The 21,800-nt window shown below is 41.2% G+C and overlaps 1 protein-coding gene and 1 long non-coding RNA gene across 3 annotated transcripts in view; one reads left to right on the top strand and one right to left on the bottom strand.

Moving 5' to 3' along the window:
- LOC122561560 (ubiquitin-conjugating enzyme E2 N) overlaps nt 1–12,162 on the bottom strand; it is a 33,162-nt gene extending 21,000 nt beyond the window's left edge. The window contains exon 1 of the mRNA XM_043713342.1: nt 11,877–12,162. Within this exon, the coding sequence (XP_043569277.1) occupies nt 11,877–11,909 (33 nt within the window). The 5' untranslated portion in view covers nt 11,910–12,162. The remainder of the gene's footprint in view (nt 1–11,876) is intronic.
- On the top strand, nt 11,544–21,523 carry LOC122561561. Of its 2 annotated transcripts, none has more exons than XR_006315039.1 (4): nt 11,544–11,810; nt 19,109–19,197; nt 20,366–20,514; nt 21,179–21,523. It is a non-coding gene; the product is annotated as an uncharacterized LOC122561561 (long non-coding RNA). The 2 variants fall into 2 exon arrangements; XR_006315038.1 differs by having other exon boundaries at nt 19,106–19,197.
- Nucleotides 21,524–21,800: the final 277 nt, after the last annotated feature.

Here is a 21,800-nt window from a genome sequence, read left to right as displayed (position 1 = left end):
GGCCCTGGTGACTTGTCAATCTTAATGTTTGTCAAAATTTTCAGCACATCAGCTTCCTCAATCTCTATCCGTTCCAGCATGCTTACCTGCTCCTCAATGGTTTAATTCGCTACAAGGTCCTTTTCTTTTGTAAAGACAGAAGCAAAAAAAAAACTCATTCAGGGCTTCCCCTACCTCCTCAGACTCTATACCCAAGTTCTCTATGCTATCCCTGATCAGACCTACTCTTTGATAATTTCTTATTCCTCACATACAATTCCTTAAGAAACTTCCTGATCCAGAGAAGACAGAACTCATGTCTCTATGCATATGTGCAATCATTTGCCTCCCTCCAGGGCCCAGAATAAAGACAATGGAGGTAAAACTACATTGTGTCTGAACATGTTGCTTCGACTGATACAGGAATAGGGGAAAACGGGAGGAGATCACCACCACTGTTGGCTTTGCGTTCCACGAACACCACTGTATAAAGAACCAAGCTCTGACATCATCCCAAACCCAGGGCAGAAATGGCCAACTATTCACTCTATTCCTCTCTTCATCCTGTATACTTATCAAATCACCTCTCACCCTTCTTCACTTCAATGAGAAAAGCCCTATCTCCCTCAACCTTTCATCATAAGAAATGACCACCAGTCCAAGCAGCATCCTGGTAAGTCTCATCTGCATCCTCTCTAAAGCTTCCACATCATTCCTATAATGAGGTGACAAGAACTGTACATGATATTCCAAGTGTGGACTTTATACAGCTGCCTCAATTTCGTTGCTCTTAAACTCAATTCTCCACCAATGAAAGCCAAGACACCATAAACCTTAAGCCTATCAACTTCGGTGACAATGTTGAGGGATCTATGGACATGGACCCCAATATCCTTGTTCCTCCACATAACCAAGAATCTGTATTCTGCATTCAAATTTGCCCTAAAATGAATCAATACACACTTTTTCAGGTTGAACTCCATCTGCCACTTCTCAGCCCAGCTCTGCATCCTATCAATGTCCCACTGCAACCTACAACAGCCCTCCACACTATTCACAACTCCACCAACCTTTGTGTCATGGCAGGGGGGGGGGGGAGGAGAATTAACCCACCCTTCCACTTCCTCATCCAAGTAATTTATTTAAAAAAAAAATCACAAAGAACAAAAGGTCCCATTCAGATCCCTGCAGACCACCACTCACTGGTCACCGAGCTCCAGGCTGAATACTTTCTATCTACTACCACTCTCTATGGGCCAGCCAATTCCGCATCCAGGCAGCCATATTTTCCTGTATCCCATGCCTACTTACTTTCTGAATGAGTCTACCATGGGGAGCCTTATTAAAGGCCTTGCTAAAATCCATGTACACCACATCCACTGGTCTGCCTTCAAAGTATTTTGTCAGATCCTCGAAGAAAATACAGTACAGCTTGAGAGACATTACCTGCCCTCACAAAGCCACGCTGTCTATCTCTAACCAAATTATGGTCTCCTAAGTGATCACGAATCCTGTCTCAGAAGCTTCTCCAATAAGTTGCCCACCAAATACCAAAGACTGACTGGTCTGTAATTCCCAGGATTATTCCCTATTCCCTTTCTTGAACAAAGAACAACATTTGCCACCCTCCAATCATCTGGCACTACTTCATTGGACAGGGAGGACATAAAGATAAGTCACCAAAGAAAAGCAATCTCTTCCCTTGCTTCCTGTAGCAACCTTGGGTATATCCTTTCTGACCTAGGGTAATTACCATTCTTATATTTTTCAAAATTTCCAGCACATCCTCCTTAACACCAACTGTTTAAGCATATCAGCTTGTTTCACGCAGTCCTCACAAACGACATGGTCCTCTCAATACTGAAGCAAAGTATTCATTAAAAATGGACCTCCACTATCTCCTTTGCCAAGCACCAAACCCAATATGGCGTCCCCTCCACATATGGAGTCGGCCTATCTTCATACGGAGTCAGAAACCCTTCCTGGACACACTTGTCAAAGCTGCTGCGTCCAAACTATGTGAATTGAAGGAGGTCCTGATCAATATTCAGGGAGTTAAAGTCACCCGTGACAACAACACTTACTTCTGTACCTTTCTAAAACCTGCCTCCCAACTTGCTCCTACTAGTCCCTGTTGCTTTTGGGAGAAGTCTGTAGAAAACTCTCAATAACGTAGGTGCTCCTTTCTTGTTTCTGACTTCCACCCATACTGACTCAGTAAACAAACCCTCATTGATGACCTCCCTTTCTGCAGCTGCAATACTATCCCTGATTTGTAATGCAACTCCATTCCTTTTGAAACATCTAAACCCTGGAACATCTAAACCATTCCCGCCAGTGATATCCAAGTCTCTAATGGCCACAACATTGTAGTTCCAAGTATTGCTCCATGCCCTAAGTTCATCCCCCGTATTCCTAATACTTGTGTAAAAAGAGAGACACTTCAACCCATCATACTGACTGCAACTTTGCCCTATCAATCATCTATCCCTCCTCACAGACTCTGCATGCTATACCTGGCTGTTCACTAGCTACTCCATCCTCATCCCCTTGCTAAACTAGTTTAAACACTCCAGAAGAACTCTAGCAAATCTCCTGCCCAGGGTATTGGTGTCCCTCCAGTTCAGATGCAACCCATCTTCCTTGTACAGATCCTACCTTCCCCAGAAGGTATCCCAATTTTTAGGTTCTTTCTTGAGATTCTTACATTACCAGACATAATGCGATTAAATCATTCTTTAAATGGCAAGACCTGGTGTAAGTTATATTTTTTGTGTAACTGTAGGATGCGGTCAGAATTTTAACTGCAATGTTCTTATTGATTCTGAATTGATATGATGCAAATAGCTGTGAATGACAAGGGATGGCCATGTAAATTCCTTACATTCTACCTGCAAGACAGAAAGAATCACCAGAAAAGCGCAGGTCAGGCAGCATCCAAGGAGCAGGAGAATAGATGTTTTCGGGCATAAGCACTTCTTCAGGAATGAGGAAGGTGTGCCAAGCAGGCTAAGATAAAAGGTAGGAGGGACTCGGGGGGAGGGGCATTGGGAATGTGACAGGTGGAAGGAGGTTAAGGTGAGGGTGATAGGCCGGAGAGGGAGTGGGGGCGACGAGGTCGGGAAGAAGATTGCAGGTCAAGAAGGCGGAGGTGAGTCCGAGGGTTGGGATTGAGATAAGGTGTGGGGTGGGGTGGGAAGAAATGAGGAAGCTGTAGAAATCTGCATTCATCCCTTGTGGGTTGGAGGATTCCTAGGCAGAAGATGAGACGCTCTTCCTCCAGGCAGGCTGCCTACTTGTGGGACGTTTCAGAAAACACCGCTGGGACACCCGCACCAACCAACCCAACCGCCCCGTGGGTGAACACTAACTCCCCCTCCCACTCCAAGGACATGCAGGTCCTTGGCCTCCTCCATCACCAGACCATGGCTACACGACGCCTGGGACATCCAATTTCCTGCAGGTCAACAGAGCAAAGTAATCCTTTAATATCACACAAAGATCCCCATATCTGAAGCCCTCCCTCCTACACCAGCCAAATTCAAACCACTCAAATTCCCTATTGGATTTATGACCACACTATATTTATTACCTGTAGTTTTGGTTTCCTAGTGGGAGTGAAGAAATTAAAGGCACAAGACGTTCACCTAATGCTGTAGTCACTTTCCAGCAAAACCAATTAATATAAATTAAGTGATTTTTACTTTTTAAATAATGGGGCCTTTGAAAAAAAAAACAGGGTTAGGGGCAGAGCAGCAAAAAAAAAAATTTTTTATTTTTTAAATCATTCACTCAAATCACCCAGAAGTCTAACAAAGTATAGCACAGCCTAAATGAAGGTATAAATCACATTTAATCAATGAAACAAAAGTAAATTTAACAGTACATTTAAAAATACTGTTCATGCAGAAATAGAGGATCACCACAGTACATAAGGCTGACTCCCTCATTCTGGTAAGCGAGCTATAACACATTCTCTCCGTATGCTCAAAATGCTTTATAAATATCTAGCTTCTCTTTAGCAAGAGGTGTCCCGGTGAGGAATGCAAATGTTCTTGTCACTATGCCCCTCCATTTTTCCCAAAGGGATAATCTAGGAGTAGTGTATCTCTCACAGAAAGCTGCTCTATCGGCAGCTGACATCAGTGACCAATCTCTGCTTCCTGTTGGCTAACCAATCCTCTATCCATGCTAATACATTGCCCGTAATTCCTTGCATCATTATCTAAAGCAGCAACCTTTTAGTGTGGCACCTTGTCAAATGCCTTTTTGGAAATCTAGCAACCTCTATTATCCGAACGAAACCAGTGGGGAGTATTTTGGTTGGGTAACGGATCTGAGCATAAACAAAGGAAACATTGTAAAGTGTAAATGGAATCCCGTGACAAAGCCACAGCCAGAAGCACCGACACCAAACAATTTTACCTGTATTTGTGCTGGGAATACAGCTCAAATGATAGAAAAATAGATGCCCCCAAAATCAAAACGTGAAAATATTTCACCAGCAGAACTAATTTGGAATGTGCAGACCTACAATCAGTTCGTGAAATCCTTTCCTGCTAGAGGGTATTTACATTATAGAGTTTTAGCATTTTAAATGCATTACAAAATGAAAACCACTTGGTAAAAATGTTACTGCAAAATAACATTTGGCACAATGGAAGGTATTTGATTATCTTTGCAATAAATCTTGATACAGTACATTGTCCTTTTTCTGAAAAGGATTTCTTAGCAGCTGCAGTAGTGGGTAATTTATAAATCAAGTTCTTCAGTTGTTTAAATAAATACATGTCAAAAAAATCTTACAGCTCGCTACCATTCCTGTTGGACGTGAACAAAAGAACAAAAATAGGTAGAACAGGAGGGAAGTTGAGAGTTGACTGGTGGGCAGTCTGTCTTGGAAAGAGTTTCTGCAGGTAGCGACAGTCTGTTCCTGATCTCAAATTTCAGGACACAGAGATCTTGTTTGGATAATCCAAAATTTAGATAATTGATGTTCAGATGACCAAGGTTGTTCTATAGCCACATATATGGGTCCCCATTATCCATCTTCATAGAGTTTCAAAAGATTAGTTAAGCATGACCTGCCCTTCATGAACCCATACTGCATCCGCCCAACAGGACAATTTAGAGTCAGATGTACAGCACAGAGACAGATCCTTTGGTCCAACTCATCCACGCTGACCAGATATCCCAACCCAATCTAGTCCCACCTACCAGCATCTGGTCCATATCACTCCAAACCTTTCCTATTCATGTATCCATCCAGATGCCTTTTAAAATTTTGCAATTGTACCAGCCTCCACCACTTCCTCTGGCAGCTCATTCCAAACACATACCACCCAGAGTGAAAAAGCTGCCCTTGGGTCTCTTTTATATATCTTTCCCCTCAACCTAAACCTATGCCCTCTAGTCTGGACTCCCCTACCCCAGGGAAAACACTATTTATCTTACCCACGCCATTCATGATTATAAAAAAGTCTAAGGTCACCCCTCAGCCTCCGACGCTCCAGGGAAAACAGCCCCAGCCTGTACAACCTCTCCCTATAGTTCAAATCTTCCAACCCTGGCAACATCCTTGTAAATCTTTTCTGAACCCTTTCCAAGTTTCACAACATCTTTCCGTTAGAAACGAGACCAGAATTGCATGAAATATTGCAACAGTGGCCTAACCAATGTCCCGTATAGCTGCAATATGACCTCCCAACTCAATACTCTGACTAATAAATTAAAGCATACCAAAACAGCTTCTTCACTATCCTATCTACCTTCAATCCACTTTCAAGGAGCTGATGCCTTGCTTTTCTTCCTGATAATAGATTCAAGCATTTTCCCACTACGATTCCCCATCATTTGTCTACTTCCCATTTTGAACAGTGGCATTGCATTTGCTGATTCCCAATCTGCTGGAACTGCCTCAGAGTCAAGTGAATTTGGGAAAATTACCACAAGTGCATTTGCTATTTCTACCGCCATCTCTTTTTGCACCCTGTGATGCATTCCATCAGGACCAGGAAACCTGCCTACCCTTAGCGCCATTAACTTGCCCAACACTACCTCTTTCATGATAATGATCATCCATGAACAACTTGTATGTTCACCTTCTCCCCTCCAACAAATCGCAACATATCTTGGTCAGTAATCTGCCTACTGCTCCCAGTCATTCCACATACGGTCATTAGGTTTTAAGCACCTTGCACTGGCTGCTGAACCTATCCAGAAGTTACCTTCAGTCTCATCTCTCTTTTTCATCTATTATTATGTACCTACACAAAAATTATCCAGTAATTGCTTTGCTGTGCACACCTGAGTACGTCTAGCTCAACAACTCTGGGTCCATGCATTTGACAGTCACTTTTGGGCATCCAGTGCTGCACAGTCTGTTGATGAACTCTCACATGCTACATACCCCGATACAGCCAGCACTGTTGTCATTTCTTTATTAATTCATTCTTTTGTTAGTTCTGATTATTTCAAGAAATAATGAATCACTCGAGATTAATTAAATAGCTAACTTTCAGAATTGCGGCAGCATAGTGGCTCAGTGATTTGCACTGCTGCCTCACAGCACCAGGGACCCAGACTCGAGTCTTCGGGTGGCTGTCTGTGGAGTTTACACATTCTCAGTGTGGTTTTTCTCTAAATACCCTGGTTTCCTCCCACAGTCCAAAGGTATGCAGGCTAGGTGGAATAGCCATGGGAATTTCATGGTTATAGGGATAAAACAGGGTGATGGGTCTAAGTGGGATGCTTTTTGGAGGGCCGATGTGCACCTGATGGGCCGAATGGCCTGCTTCCACACTGTAGGGATTCTAATTAATAATGTTAAGGATTATGATTAATTAATTGGCTCAGTTATTAGTATCTTCAAATGCAATGCAAGTTTGTTCATGAGCTGTCAGTGGTGAGGCTAGCATTATTCATCCTCAAGTACCCTAATGGTGGTGGTGGTGACCTTCCACCTTAAACCGCTGCAGTTCTTTGGGTATAGGGACACCAGCAGTACTGAGAGAGTTCCAGAATTGTGACCCAGCTTGTGGCTTGAGAAGGAATGCGCAGGTGGTTGTGTTCCATTCATCAGTTGCACTAGTCCTTATAAGTGGTAGAGGTCACAGATTTGGAAGGAGTTTTGGAAAAGCCTTGATAAAATTACTGCAATGCATCTTTCAGATGTTATACACTGCTGCCACTGTGTTTTGGTGGTGAAGTGAGTGAATACTGTACTTGGTAGACAGTGCCAAACAAACAAGCAGTTGAACAATTTGTTAAAGTGGCACTTATCCACTTGCCTGAATGAAATTCTAATCACACTTCTGACTTTCACTTGAAGATGATTATCAGGCACTGGGGAGACAGGAGTTTTTGGCCACAGAATTCCTAGTTTTTATAGCTGTGAGATAAATAGCTAATAAAGGCATATTATGCTGGAAATCTTAAGTAATGCTGGAGGAACTCAGCAGGTCTGGCAGCATCCGTGAGAAACAAGTTTGGTACCACTGTTCCTTCAGAACTACCAGTTCAGTTTCTGGTCAATGGTGATTCCCAGCATGTTGATACTGGGAGAATTCAGTGATGCTAGAGTTATTGAACAGCAAGGGGTGATTACCATTTTCACTGAGAGAACAAGCCAATTATTTTTTGTGGGATATGAATGCTACAGATGAAATCTTTAAGTCAAGCTGAACACTAACCACTTAAACATGTACAATAATGTCACCTTTATTTCCGATTTGGAGATGCCAGTGTTGGACTGGGGTGTACAAAACTTTTTTTGAAAAAAAATCACAACACCAGTTTATAGTCCAACAGATTTAATTGGAAGCACTAGCTTTTGGAGCGCCGCCCCTTCATCATCAGCTGGACAACCACCTGAGGAAGGAGCAGTGCTCCGAATACTAGTGCTTCAATTAAACCTGTTGGACTATAACCTGGTGTCGTATAGTTTTTAAATTTTGTACCTTTATTTCCAGCTGTGCAACAATTTATTTAATTACTGTCAGCATTTTCTCACCCAAGTTTGCACCGAATTATTACCAATACCATTCTTCAAAATTCTCCCAGCTTTGCATACAAGCAATCATTTAATTTGATCCATGCACCCTAAAATGACTATCTACAACCAAAAACTTTTCACATCACTGGTAAATTGTGGCAAACAGGCTCAAAATCAAAAAACGTCCTCAGGGATGAATGTTGTGCATCCAAAGGTGTAAATCTACAATGTGCTGTCATTACATTTGGCAATGGATAAAAGGAGTCATCTCAAGGGATTGAAAATTGGACAACACAGCAATCCATTTTCTAAAGAATGACAAAACAAACCAAGCAACTATATCTATTGAGTCTTACATCAACAGTTGCCAGACTAACATAACAAAGGATAGACAATAAAATAGAGAAAAGAGGAAAACCCCAACTGAAATACCTGATCTTCTGAAACAACATCTGAAGTGCATTTTGGCAAGTCCAACTACAGTTGTGGATGTCGGAATATTCAAACTAACACCTAGAGGTATAGAAGTAGTTGGTGAAAGACAGCACTAATTTGAGAACAACGTCATGGGAGCAAACTAGTACAATCGATAATCTAATGCAACTGCTCTAACAGCTGGGGAACATGAAGACTTAACTACTTTTAATTGCTGTCTTCAGTCTAGTAGAGAACTCCAACAATAAATACAAAACCCTATTTGCAAAGGAAGCAAGAAGAAAAATACTGGAAACCTAATGAAAACATATGAAGTATTCATTTGTCTGCTATCTCCCAAGACAAAATGACCCAAGAGTTTGCAGTCCAGAACAAAAAGGTCATGACGACACTGAAAACCACTAGAAATGCAAACAACTAAGTTTCTTTTAGATATTAATAAGTTGAAAGCCTGTGAAATCGTGTTTACACTTGTATGGAACCTTTGTTAGGCCACAGGTAGAGTATTGCACATTTTACGCATTCTTCACATAAAACAGGTCACAGAGGCACTCAACTGTACAAAAAGGATTAACCAGGATAACAATATTAGAGATCTACCAGAAAAGTGCTTTTCTCTGGAAAAAAAAAGGATGGCTGAGATGTAGTCTCAGATGTCTGAAGAGACTTTGGTTGAAAACAAGCAGAGATGATATCCCTATGTTTGGAGATTCCAAAACACTATTTCCAATAAATAATTCAGTAAACAACCTAATTAACCTTAAAGACTGGAACTTGCTAACACACTGGTGCAAATTAGCCAAATAGCAAAGATAGTCTTATGATCTGTATTTACTGATGGAGAAACTGACATACAAATATTGTAGTGTATTCAAAATCAGTCTCATGTAGCAAGATTTTTCATTATCATGGCGAAAACTTCTCCACCCAAATGCAACCAAGGTTAAGGCTTTACCTCAAGTATGAAGAGAAAGTGAGGACTGCAGATGAGAGTCAAAGAGTTTATTAGTTTGCATGTGTCCAGAGCAAAGTAAAACTATTACCCACTAGATCTTAAATTATGCATAATATTTTCAAGCTACTTTCAACAATCTTTATTCAAAAATGCACATAAAGATTACTCTGCAGCAACACACACCATAAGCCTGAACACATGAAAGTCCTTAAAACATTAAATTCAGCATTTGAACATTTCCTTTGTTTTCAGTAACAAGTAGTGGAATACCACACAAGGTGCAATCTGACCACACCAGGACAGAATGTGATGGTGACTACCTGCAGCATTCGACAACTGAATTTTTCCTTTCTCTTAACTAACCACTACCCACATTGGTTCCTTATCCATTTATGACAGTTTCTTTAAGGAATCTTTGACCAAGCCTCACTTTTTTTTAAAAAAGAAAAATTGGGTGAAAGACTTCCTTCCTTTACCCATTTATTTCCAATACTACATTTCATTGTTTAACCCCCTCTCATCTGGTAACCCTTGGGCTGCCTCAGACATTTCCACCATCCCTCCCAACTTGTATAAAATTACATATGCAAACAAAAACATTTGTGGAGCATCTTTCATGACACCAGCAGCATTGAAATGCTTTACAACCAATGAAGTACAACTTTATGATCGCAATATTGGTAATGCAATAGCGAAGTTGTACAAAACAAACCTCAAATAACAACATGCGGGCTAAATTCCCTACAGTCTGGAAACAGGCTCTTTGGTCCAACCAGTGCACCCCGACCCACCAAGAAATAAACCACCCAGACCTATTTCCCTCCGACTAATGCACCTAACACTATGGGCCAATTCTCCTGACCTACACATCTTTGGACTGTGGGAGGAAACTCACGCAGACACGGAGAATGTGCAAACTCCACACAGACAGACAGTCACCACATGCTGGAATTGAACCTGGGACCCTAGTGCTGTGAGGCAGCATTGCTAACCACTGAGCCACCGTGCTGCCCAGAACAGATCTGTTCTCCTTTGGGAGCCCAGCACAACTTCAAAGACTGAGTAAGTGACACCCCGAATTAAACCAAAAAAAAAAGGGAGGGGAGTTCAGATTAAGCGTATGACTGTATTGGTTTCTGTTGCCTGTTTGAGTCTACAGATTTACTTTCAGTTTTAGTTGTACTGGTATTGACAGTCTATGGCGACGTAATTCCCTTCTGACATTTTCTGAATTATACCTTTTACGTTATCATTTCATATTTTACAGGATTCACTTTCGATTATGAGCGTCAAAAAAAAAGCATTAAATCCCCCTGGTGAGCTAAACAGCAAAAGGGATCTTGACCTCAGCAGCCTATGAAAGTGGATTAGTTAAATATTTATTAAGTTAGGGAAATCAATGGTGATCGGAGTAGACGAGGGTGTGTGGAATTCCCAACACAATCAGTCCAGTAACAACCTAGAGAGACGGCAGAGCAGGCTCAAGGGACCAGTACTGCCTACATTCGTATTTTGAGCCCTATCGTTCCCCCAGGACTTTCTAACCGTTACTTCAGACACGCGCGAGGGCAGTGAATGCCGACGATTTATATAAACTTCGAGAAGCTTCCACTGCAGCTGAAGCGGAAGCGCTCAGTGTACCAGCGGCAGTCACGAAGTCACATCCCGTTAAACCGCATCCCCCATCCCCACCCCGGGATCAATGCCGGGCAGCAAATCTGCGCCGCGACAACATGGCGGAGCAGACGGGGACCTTCACCACAGGCCGAGGTCACGTGGTCGCCTACATTTCCCCAAAACGGCTCTTGCGGCCGGACCCCAACAACCCGGCATAGTCACGTGCCTCCCTTCCGAGTCCGTTGCCCGAGCAGCGCGAGAGCCCGCTTCAAACGCGGCGGCCATTCCAGCCGCGCGCCCAATACCTCAGGCGGATCTGATTGTTTCCCCTCCCCCCCTCTTCCATTAACACACGGGAGGAGGGGAATGAATGAATGAAGGAAAAGGAGCTCCTCCCCGTTTAAAAGAAGCGCTGTCGACCCGAAACCAGTCCCCCCCCCAACCCAAAATAAATTCTCTCCCATCACTCCGCTCTCAAAACACCGCCTGCGTTCGGCCTCGCCTTTCGGCGTCACCGGGCTCCAGGCTGTGACGCACCCAGCCCGCTGCGGAGGTGGCTGTCGCTCCGAGTCCCGGGGAGGGGGGAAAGAAAGGAAAGAAAAGCTGTGAAAGGCCTCCCGCTTGGCCCAGGAAGCGGACTGCCAGCTGGCTTGCTCTCTCCTTCCCCCACGTCCCCCCCTCCCCAGAAAACGGCGCGGTCTCCGCCGCCATGTTGATACCATGAGGCTTTCTTTTTGAGGCTTCGCTAGCTGGAAGCGGAAGTGGTTTTGCAAGACGGGGAGGGGGGGTGAGAAAGAAATAGGGAATAAAATCACCCTACCGCCTCAACAGGTAATTATTAAATATTTTATTTCAAAGAAAACACGTTTATACTATGTAACCTTTCGAGAGCCGTACCTTGGTAATACGCCTGGGAAGCCCGGCTGCCATTGTCGCTCGATGTTTGGGCGGCGATGCTTTCTCTCACTCGCTCTCCTGTGTTTCTCTCTCTTCCCACAAAACTGCGGGAGGAGCCGGAGCCTGTCGTCTCTCTCCTCTCTGCTTCTTTCGCCCTTCCCCCACTTCCGCGTGCGTCAGGGGAGAGCGCAAGGCCCACTGGGTAATGTAGTCCGCCGGGCAGCTCCCGCCTTGCGAGCTAACCTCGCCGGGGGACTACAATTCCCGGGCTGCACCGCGAGCCGACTGCAGGGCTCCCTTTTAACCCTGCAGGCTGCAGCCTTGCGGGTGTGAGTCTGCACTGCTGGGAAACGAAAGTGACGGTGCGTGTCAGAAAATACAAAGCAAAAACACGAGCTACTGTAATTCAGGCACCGTTCAATGTTTCGCCTGTATCTGCAGTCTGCTTATTTGCGGAATGCTTTTGAAAAGCAAATGTCACCAGAGTCTCCTCCCCGACTACAAGCCAATGGATTTGCGCCACATTTTCGAGATATGAGAGTTGGATAAGAACTCCATAATTTTCCAACACTCTTGAATTTTGACCAACCTAGATTATTCAACTTTTAAGATACTGCAAACGCTGAACAATCGTTTATTCTGCAATGTTCAAAGCTTGCTGAAACTGGTCTACCCCCCGGGCCTAATTAGTTCCAGAGTACCCTTATACTTTACACTTCACGGTTTGCCCAATCCAATTTCTGTGCCCTAATTGTCTGATGTAACGCTGCGTTAGTAAGGTCCTGCCCTTCACCACCCTCGAGTTTCAACACCTACTCCACTCTCAACTCCCCCACCCCTTGCAACAGTATTGCATCCAGTTTTTGTTCAACGTCACCTGTAGTGGAACAAAATTGTCCCACTCAGTAGCAGCCACTTCTCTCACCACTTTCCCACCTGTAATAACTAGCACATACACTGTCCATCTGATCCTGTAGTTGGCATCCGTCTGAAACACAGGTCCAAAAGTACAGTAAGCAGCTACTCTGTGAAATTTACATCAGTTATTGATGTGCCAGGTTATTATTTTTTAGTTTTCAAAAAAAATTGTGATCACATAAAAGTTTTGGTCGATTGTTACAGTGCCTAAAATGGAACTTATACCTTATTACATTCTCTGAATAGCAAATCATTTTTTAGTAGTTTGAACTTCCCTCAACTAACAACAAATCATGATGTGGAGGTGCTGATGTTGGACTGGGGTGGGAAAAATTTAAAAATCACAACACCAGGTTATAGTCTAACAGGTTTATTTGGAAGTACAAACTTTCAGAGCACTGCTCCTTCATCACGTAGCTAGTTGCTCTGAAAGCTTGTACTTTCAGATAAACCTGTTAGACTATAACCTGGTGTTGTGATTTTTAACAACAAATCAGATAAACATAGAACAATGCACCACAGAACAGGCCCTTCGGCCCACGATGTTGTGCCGGACATTTGTCCTAGCTTAAGCACCTATCCTCAAGTCACCCCTCATCCTTCGCCGTTCCAGTGAGAAAAGGCCTAGCACTCTCAACCTATCCTCGTACGACCTATTCTCCATTCCAGGCAACATCCTGGTAAATCTCCTCTGCATCCTCTCCAAAGCTTCCACATCTCTCCTAAAGTGAGGCGACCAGAACTACACCCAGTACTCCAAATGTGGCCTTACCAAGGTCCTGTACAGCTGCACCATCACCTCACGACTCTTGAATTCAATCCCTCTGCTAATGAACGCTAGAGTACAGTAATGAACGCTAAATAAACTGGTCTTTCATCTGGTTCTATGTAAATTTTCTGCTGAGATGTCTGCATCTATTTCACATACTCAATTTATTAGAGCCACTTGTCCAACTTAACTTTCACACTTAGTCACTCAATTTTATTTCCATCTTCACACCCTTTTATGATACCATAAAGCCTTTACCAATTTCCATAAGACTTAATCACCCACTTTCCAACAGTTAACAACAGTTCAGAAAGTAATCACTCTACTACTTGTACATAATTATCTTAAATGTAATTAATACCAAAGAGAACTGTTAAGATTTGCCATTGTACCACCATGCCACTCCAATCGGTGACAGACCCAAGCAAGGCAGGAGGTGGCAAATTTTGGTATACATGCAATGTAAAGTAACCATGGCATGATGGCCAGGACGGAGAATAACCTGATCAAATATATGACAGGCAGGGGACCTTCTAAAGGAGGCAGGTCTGCCATGTCAGGAAGTCTTTGGCCCGACCTTCCATCCTCCTTGAAAACCCAACACCAGATGTCTTCTATAGGCAAATTCACAGAACTAAGTTTGTAGGAGGAAGCATTAGGGACAATTAGCAATCAAAAAGAAGGCCTACATTTGAAGATACTGAGTGACTATTTTGATTTTGTCTCCATCAAAAGGAGAACAAAACTGAGATATTGGTTGAGCTAAAAAATGCTGGAGGAGATGTTAGAAAGACTGATTGTACTATCATTTGGACATAAACAAGATATAATCAAGAATGGTGAGGGAAGTACAGTGGCTCAGTGGTTAGCACTGCTGCCTCACAGTACCAGGGTTCTAGGTTCAATTCCAGCCTTGGACAACTGTCTGTGTGGATTTGCACATTCTCCCTGTGTCTGCGTGGGTTTCCTCCAGGTGCTCCGGTTTCCTCCCACAGTCCAAAGATGTGCAGGTGAGACGAATTGGCCATGCTAAAATGTGAATAGTGTTAGGTGCATTAGTTAGAGGGAAACGGGTCTGGGTGGGTTACTCTTCGGAGGGCCTGTTTCCACGCTGTAGGAAATCTAATCTAAAGTAATGGTGCAGATTAGGTACTGGCCATAAACTTCCAGTCTTCCTTAAGTAAAGACGTACCAGAGGACTGGAAAATTGCAGGTGTTACATTCTTGTTCAAAATGGTTAAATAACCAACAAATACGAGAGCCTATCAGTATAACCTTGGTGGTGCAAAAACTTTAGAAATAATAATTTGGGACAAAAGGAACAATCACAGATATTAACATTGGGAGAATTGATTAATTAAAGAAAGTTAGCAAGGATGTAGGGCTTAACTAACTTGGTTGAAATCTTTGAAGAGATAAGCTTAAATGTGGTTGATGTGGTGTAAATGGACTTCCAAAAGACCTGTGCTAAGGTTTCATATAATAGACTTGCCATAAAAGCTGATTCCTAAAGAATTAAAGGAACAATAGCAGCGAGATACAATGTTGAATAAATGATAGGAAATAGAGTAGTAGTCAATGGTTGTTTTGCAGACTGGAGGAAGGTATTTCTCAGCAAGTGTACAAAGATGTTGCTTTTCATAATCTACATTATTGACTTGAATGTAAAGGACAGATCTTCAGAATTTACAAATGACACAAAATCTTGGAAGCATAGTGAATCATGAGGAGGATAGTGTTTATCTTCAAGAGAACAGATGAAATCTAATCTAGAAAAGTGTCTCAGGATGCATTTGATAACAAGAATAAGGAAAGGCAATAAGAAATGAAGTCAGTAAAATGGATGCAGGAATAATAGGGTCTTGGAATATTGATGCACAAATTGAAGATTACAAAGTAATTGAGAAAGACAGATGGCATCTTTAGCTTTAAAGGTAGAGAATACATGGATACAAAAACAAGAAAGTTATGATGAATCTTTACAAAGTACAAATTAAGACTCAACTGAAATATTGTGATCAATTCTGGCAATGCATTTAAGGAAGAATATGATGATTTTAAAGAGGATGCAGAAAAAAGTTGTGAAAATGGTTCCAAACATTAGTCTTTGGCTAGGTTGGCGAATCTGTGGCTGATTTTCTTTAAGTTAGAATAGTTTGTGACATGAGACTTCATAGAGGTGTTCAGAGTCATGAAAATCAAAAAACTCATCTTAGTCACAGTCTAAGGTACATGGTAGGCCTTTTAGGATTGAGAATAGGAGAAATTTCTTCACCAAGAGTGTGAAGCTTGTGGAATTCTCTGCCGCAGAAAGCAGTTAAGGTTAAAAATCAAGTCAAGAACATTAATTGTTTCAAGGAGTTAGGGTACAGTTCTTTAGGCTAAAGGGGTCAAAAGATATGGGCTGAAAACAGGAACAGGATATTGATTTGAATGATCTGCTGTGAACATATTGAACGGTAGACCAGGCTCAAGGCACCGTTCCCTCCGTGACTACCTGGTCAGGTCCACGCCCCCCTACGACCCACCCTCCCATCCTGGCACTTTCCCCTGCCACCGCAGGAACTGTAAACCTGTGCCCACACCTCCTCCCTCACCTCCATCCAAGGCCCTAAAGGAGCTTTCCACATCCATCAAAGTTTTACCTGCACATCCGAAGAACGCCTCATCTTCTGCCTCGGAACACTTCAACCCCAGGGCATTAATGTGGATTTTAACAGTTTCCTCATTTCCCCTTCCCCCACCTCATCCTAGCTTCTAACCTCCAGAAACTCGGTCCCCTGACCTGTCCGGACTTGTCCGACCTGCCCAGCTTCTTTTCCACCTATCCACTCCACCCTCTCCTCCCTGACCTATCACGTTCATCTCCTTCCCCACTGACCTATTGTACTCTATGCTACTCTCTCCCCCCCCCCCCCCCCCTCTAGCTTATCTCTCCACGCTTCAGGCTCTCTGCCTTTATTCCTGATGAAGGGCTTTTGCCCGAAACGTCGATTTTGCCTGTCCTCGGATGCTGCCTGAATTGCTGTGCTCTTCCAGCACCACTGATCCAGAATCAAGGGTCAAATGGCCTACTCCTATTCCTTTTTTTTATCTTTCTATGTAAAATGGAATTGGATAAGCATCTTAGGGAAATGATTTGTAGGGATTTAGGCGAAGTGAAATATTGTGACTAGCTAAATTGCACCATTTGTCAATTGGCTGGGTTCTGTCCTGTGCTGCTATTGTACTTTGATTAATTCTTATGATTTGCACTCATTAATTTATCTCACAGTATAAGAATGTGCAGGAGGTATTCTGACAGCAAGAAAATATTTACAGAATGATAGTGACTGGTAATGTACTGAAACCAGACTTTGGCTTTGTTAGATAACCTAAATCTAAATTCCAGCCTGGTATATTCTTCACATTCCAGTATTCCTGAGAGTTTCCTGTCATTAGCTGCATAATGTAAGAGGAAGGAAGAAACCTGGACTCTTGGCGTTCATTTCAAATTTGCTAAATTATTGTGGTAGATAAGAAGAAAGCAGTCACACTATTTGAATTCCTTTTTTTCTGTCCCACAGTTCAAGAAGGATATGGGTACTAGGAATAAGACTACATGAGTCATGTAGTTCTGTAAGATCAGCTCTTGGAACTAAAGACTTACAAAGGTTTACAGCACAGGAGGCAGCATTCAGCCCATAGATCTATGCTAACCATCTGCTGAATCCAAAACTAATCCTGGTGTCTTCCTCCACATAGTCTTGTAGCAATGCTCAAGTAATCACACGTATCACTGTCTCCCCAAAGTTGACCATCAATCCTGAATTAATCCGCAGCTTTTTCTCCAATCTCTATATCATTTTTAAACCAATCCCATACCCCAATCAAAACTAATCCATTGCAAACTCTGTTGCATTTTCCTGTGCTTCAAATATTGCTTGTAAGATCATTGTTCTCTGTCTCAAATACTCCAATTAGCAAAACATTCATGTTCCAACAATTAAAAACTATTGCAACTATCCCAAATCTGGATTTCACTGGTTTTTGTTTTGATGCTAAAATGCAGAGTGTAAAAGCTGATTTCTTCCCACTGCAGAACAAGTGTCTTGTCTAGGAATTTTGATGGCATGATAAGGGAAAGGTGGAGTACAGTACTGTGGTTACAGGAGATTCTAACACCTTAATGTCTTGAGTACAAAAAAGCCACTTCTTTTGGCACAACAATGTCTCAATGGATAGACAGTGTAATCAGTAGTACAGAAATTTTAATAATGCTTTAACTGCAGTTTCTCCCTCTGCCATCACCTAAAGGTATTGACTCATATTAGTAACACTGGTCAGAATCGAGAACCTCATTTACGTGACTCTTTTTCAATTGTGAACTGAAACAGCCTGTGGTCAACATAGTTAAAAATCACATAACACCAGGTTATAGTCCAACAGGTTTAATTGGAAGCACACTAGCTTTCAGAGCGACGCTCCTTCATCAGGTGATTGTGGAGGGCTCGATCGTAACACAGAATTTATAGCAAAAATTTGCAGTGTGATGTAACTGAAATATGTTCAACATATTGTCTAGCTATCACCATTGTTAACAACTAACCCGAGAATGCAACTTTAAAAAAAAGGGTTTTGTGATTTACACATGAAAGAAGTGAAACTATCACTGTATTCTAACAGATGAAAGGCTTAACAGACAATCAATTTTTCAATGTATAATTTCAGTTACATCACAACTAAATGAATATGGAATACACAAAATAATGTACGTTTTACTCCGCAGGCCAAACCTTTTTACATTATAATCCTGTTTAGATGCTTGACAGAAGCCATTAGTTGCAGACCTGTAAGAGTTGGTGGTGGGGTTTCATTTGCAGAATTGATAAGTTCAAAGAGCACATACTTCAGCATGTGGATTTTTGAAACAGTATTCAGACCTCAAGGTTTGGTCACATCTGTTTTAAAAACTGATTTAAAGAGACCACACAACTTTTAGTAATCAGTTACAGAACCATTCCTGTCTCTGAGATTGTGATTCCTCTTGGATCGCATCCTGAAGTTTGGAAAGTCCTACTGTAGTTGACAGGAAGTGTGGTTATTTGGGAGAGGAAGTGTAGGCCATTTCATGGGAATGCATCCCAACATCATGGTACTAACACACAAAGTTATCTATAAGTATTTTGATTTTTGTGTCTTGCAAGTGATGAATTGAAATTAATTTACCTGTGGAATGAATTAAGTTTCAAGCAACCATATACACAACCTAATGTAATTTATTTAAAAATAGTATTTTATGGGAATGATGTGGAAGAGTTGCATTAACTTGTACTCTGTGGAATATTCTCAAGTAGAAGTAATAAGGTATTGATTGTGTTATGGCATTACAAATACTGTATGTAATCTCAATATCTAAGAAAGGCTAGCTTTATTGTGAAATTTCCCTGAGCTCCTGAAACTTGATTTGAGCCAGGCAGATTTCAGAAAATCTGTTTGTTTGCTAAGATTCAGATTGATTTTATTTGACATTATGTTGGTTTGACTTTCCCATTGCCAATAGCAGAAGATGAGGTTATTCCAAGTCATCTCCATCCCCATTAAAGTCAACAGAAGCCTCATTATTATACTCATCTCATTAATATGAATAAAGGGGTGAGTTATTTGTTTCAATTTATCTTCCTGCATCCATAACAGACCACCATGATATTGGTGTCAGATATCAGATCAAGCACTCCTGCAATAGACCATCTAGAAAGTGTTAATAACTTTCATTATGATATTAATTTTGATAGCTTATGCATTTGTATAAGAATGGTGGAGAAATACACTGGGTAACCTGCTTAAAAGCAGTCCCATGTTAGTGCAGAACCTGATATACTACAGTTTTGTCTCTGACCCTAAATTTTCATTTAAATTTTGTCATTTTGAAATTTATTTCAGAACATTGTTAAAGTGTAAATGTTCCACAAATGATTTAAAAGCAGCCAAAGAGATGATCTCATGACTAATTCTCTGTGTATATACATGTATACAAGTCAATTTTGCACCGGTATTCAGACAGAAATCAATGTAAAACTCAGGGGCTAAATTGACAGGTTTCCCTGGAAGATTTGCAGGCAGGAGGGTCCCATAAAATTCTGCAGTTGGCTTTCCTGTCACTGTTCTTTCCAGCTCCTAACCTGTTATAAATTTTATCAGGGATCGGCAAGCAATTTTTAGGTTGGTAGGCGAGGTCAAGGACAGGGCATATGCCTAACATGTAAACCTGCTCAGGCCTCAGGGATAGAAAATGGGGGTTAAGGGACATCTCCACCACTGGTTTCCTTTCCTAATCAGAATCCCCTTCACCAAGTTCTGCCCTGCCCAGCACTTAAGACCTCAATCATTTTTATTGCACTTGTATTTTCTGGGCGTGTAGTTTCAATTATTCCTTAAAGCCTCAAATTTAATTTCTTTGTTTCTTCCTAGATGGGAGAATTTGGACTATTAAGAGAACATTCAATTCTGTGAACATATGATTCTGGCCTAGTCAGGGAATGTTTCATTTGCAGTTACCTTTAAAAGGTTGAATTTGACTTCGTATCAAAAGGGTATACAAACATGTGAAATTAGAACCAAGATATGTTTGGTTGATCTGCTTGTGTTTCAAATTTTACATTTCTATCTATACTTGATAATCTTTTGATTCCCTTACTGAACAAACTAGCTATCTCTGCCTTACAAACATTTAATAACCTCACTAATTGTTCTATTAGTCATTGTGTATGACCATTGATTCCCTTATCATTTTGACCTTTGAAACCTTTTTCCTGAAATCCAGGTAGGTCAATGGAGTTACAAAATATCACAGTTCAGAGGCATAACAATCCCACCTTTTCCTGGTGACGGACAATAAGTGGGGCCACAACAACTTCAGAGCAAATATTTTTTAAAATTCTCCAATAAATACGCCAATCATCTCACAGAAGAGTAAGTTGTAAACTACTGAATTACTTAAATTTGTCAGTATTTGTAAGTTACAGTTGAATATGGCAATACAACATAATTTTGGTAAGGAATTTTGTAAAAACAATTCCAAAATCATTCATTTAAATTGTGTCAATCTTTTGATTTAATGTCATTAGACCATAGCACAATGAAATGAATTTTTTTTTAAAAGTAATGAAGATGCTGACTTGGCACCTTTCATATTTAATTCCAAATGTAAAATTTTTTTATCTAGGTGTCTTTCTGATTCCACAGAAAAATGTTGATTTTTAAACACTAGTTTAAAATACATGAATATGAATGTATGAATATACATCCATCCTTAAGGACATATGGTTTACGTTAAAAATCTCCTAATCAATTATTGATCCAGTGTAATTTGCACTGTTGGTCTCAGTTAAGTTATTATTTATACTTTGGCCTTCAACCAGGCTCCTTGCTGGAGAGTATCATTTGACATATCGGATATCTATGGCAGTTATGTCCTACCGGATGGATAAACAGGGAGCTGAACCTCAAATTTATGGCTGAATGAAAATTTAGGTATTTGTAATTTGCAGACACTGAAGTGTTTGATCCATACTTGACTTTGTATTTTATGCTGGAATACTGTACATCTAAATCTGAAATCCATCTAAACTTGTAGCTCACATAGGCTGAAGTTTGATACAGAAGAATGCACCACCACATGAAACAAGAAAGTCAACATTACTGGCAATGCTCACAGCCAAAGATTTATTGAAGACTAGTTGGGATCCCACACATGACCTAAGTAGATGCTGCTCTCTCTCAATGATCACTGTTAAATGTTAACCCAAGTATTATTCTCTCACTTGTAAAGGGTGGGTTTGCCATCAGTGGTTGATGGCACTTGAGTTTAAATACTCAATTTAGTGTTTTTCTTCAATGTTGTCCTTAAATGAATTGGTTTAATAATAAAGCAACTTTGCAAACTAATACATTACAGCACCAAAAGTTAATTTCCATTTATGTGCAGGTTTAGAAGTATGAATAGAAAAGTGCTCATAGAAAAGTGAAGAGATCACCTAGTTAAGGTATTTTATTGGTAAGAGGAACTAAATGTCTGTATTTAGTTTTGATGTTATCTGTCTTAAGACTGTCACCTTCCTTGGTTGCTCTGGAGTGTCCAGGAATTTGAGATTAATCTCCTGGACAGAGCTGCAAGCAACCTTGAAGAAAAGTCATAAAAGCATTATAAATATTCTGTTTCTTTAATTTTCTTTGAGCAGTTTCTTTTATTAGTTACT

The sequence above is a fragment of the Chiloscyllium plagiosum genome, chromosome 23, assembly GCF_004010195.1.
Source record: "Chiloscyllium plagiosum isolate BGI_BamShark_2017 chromosome 23, ASM401019v2, whole genome shotgun sequence".
NCBI classification, from domain to species: domain Eukaryota; kingdom Metazoa; phylum Chordata; class Chondrichthyes; order Orectolobiformes; family Hemiscylliidae; genus Chiloscyllium; species Chiloscyllium plagiosum.
Note: the sequence above shows the minus strand (reverse complement) of the source record. Positions and strands in the feature narration are given on the sequence as shown.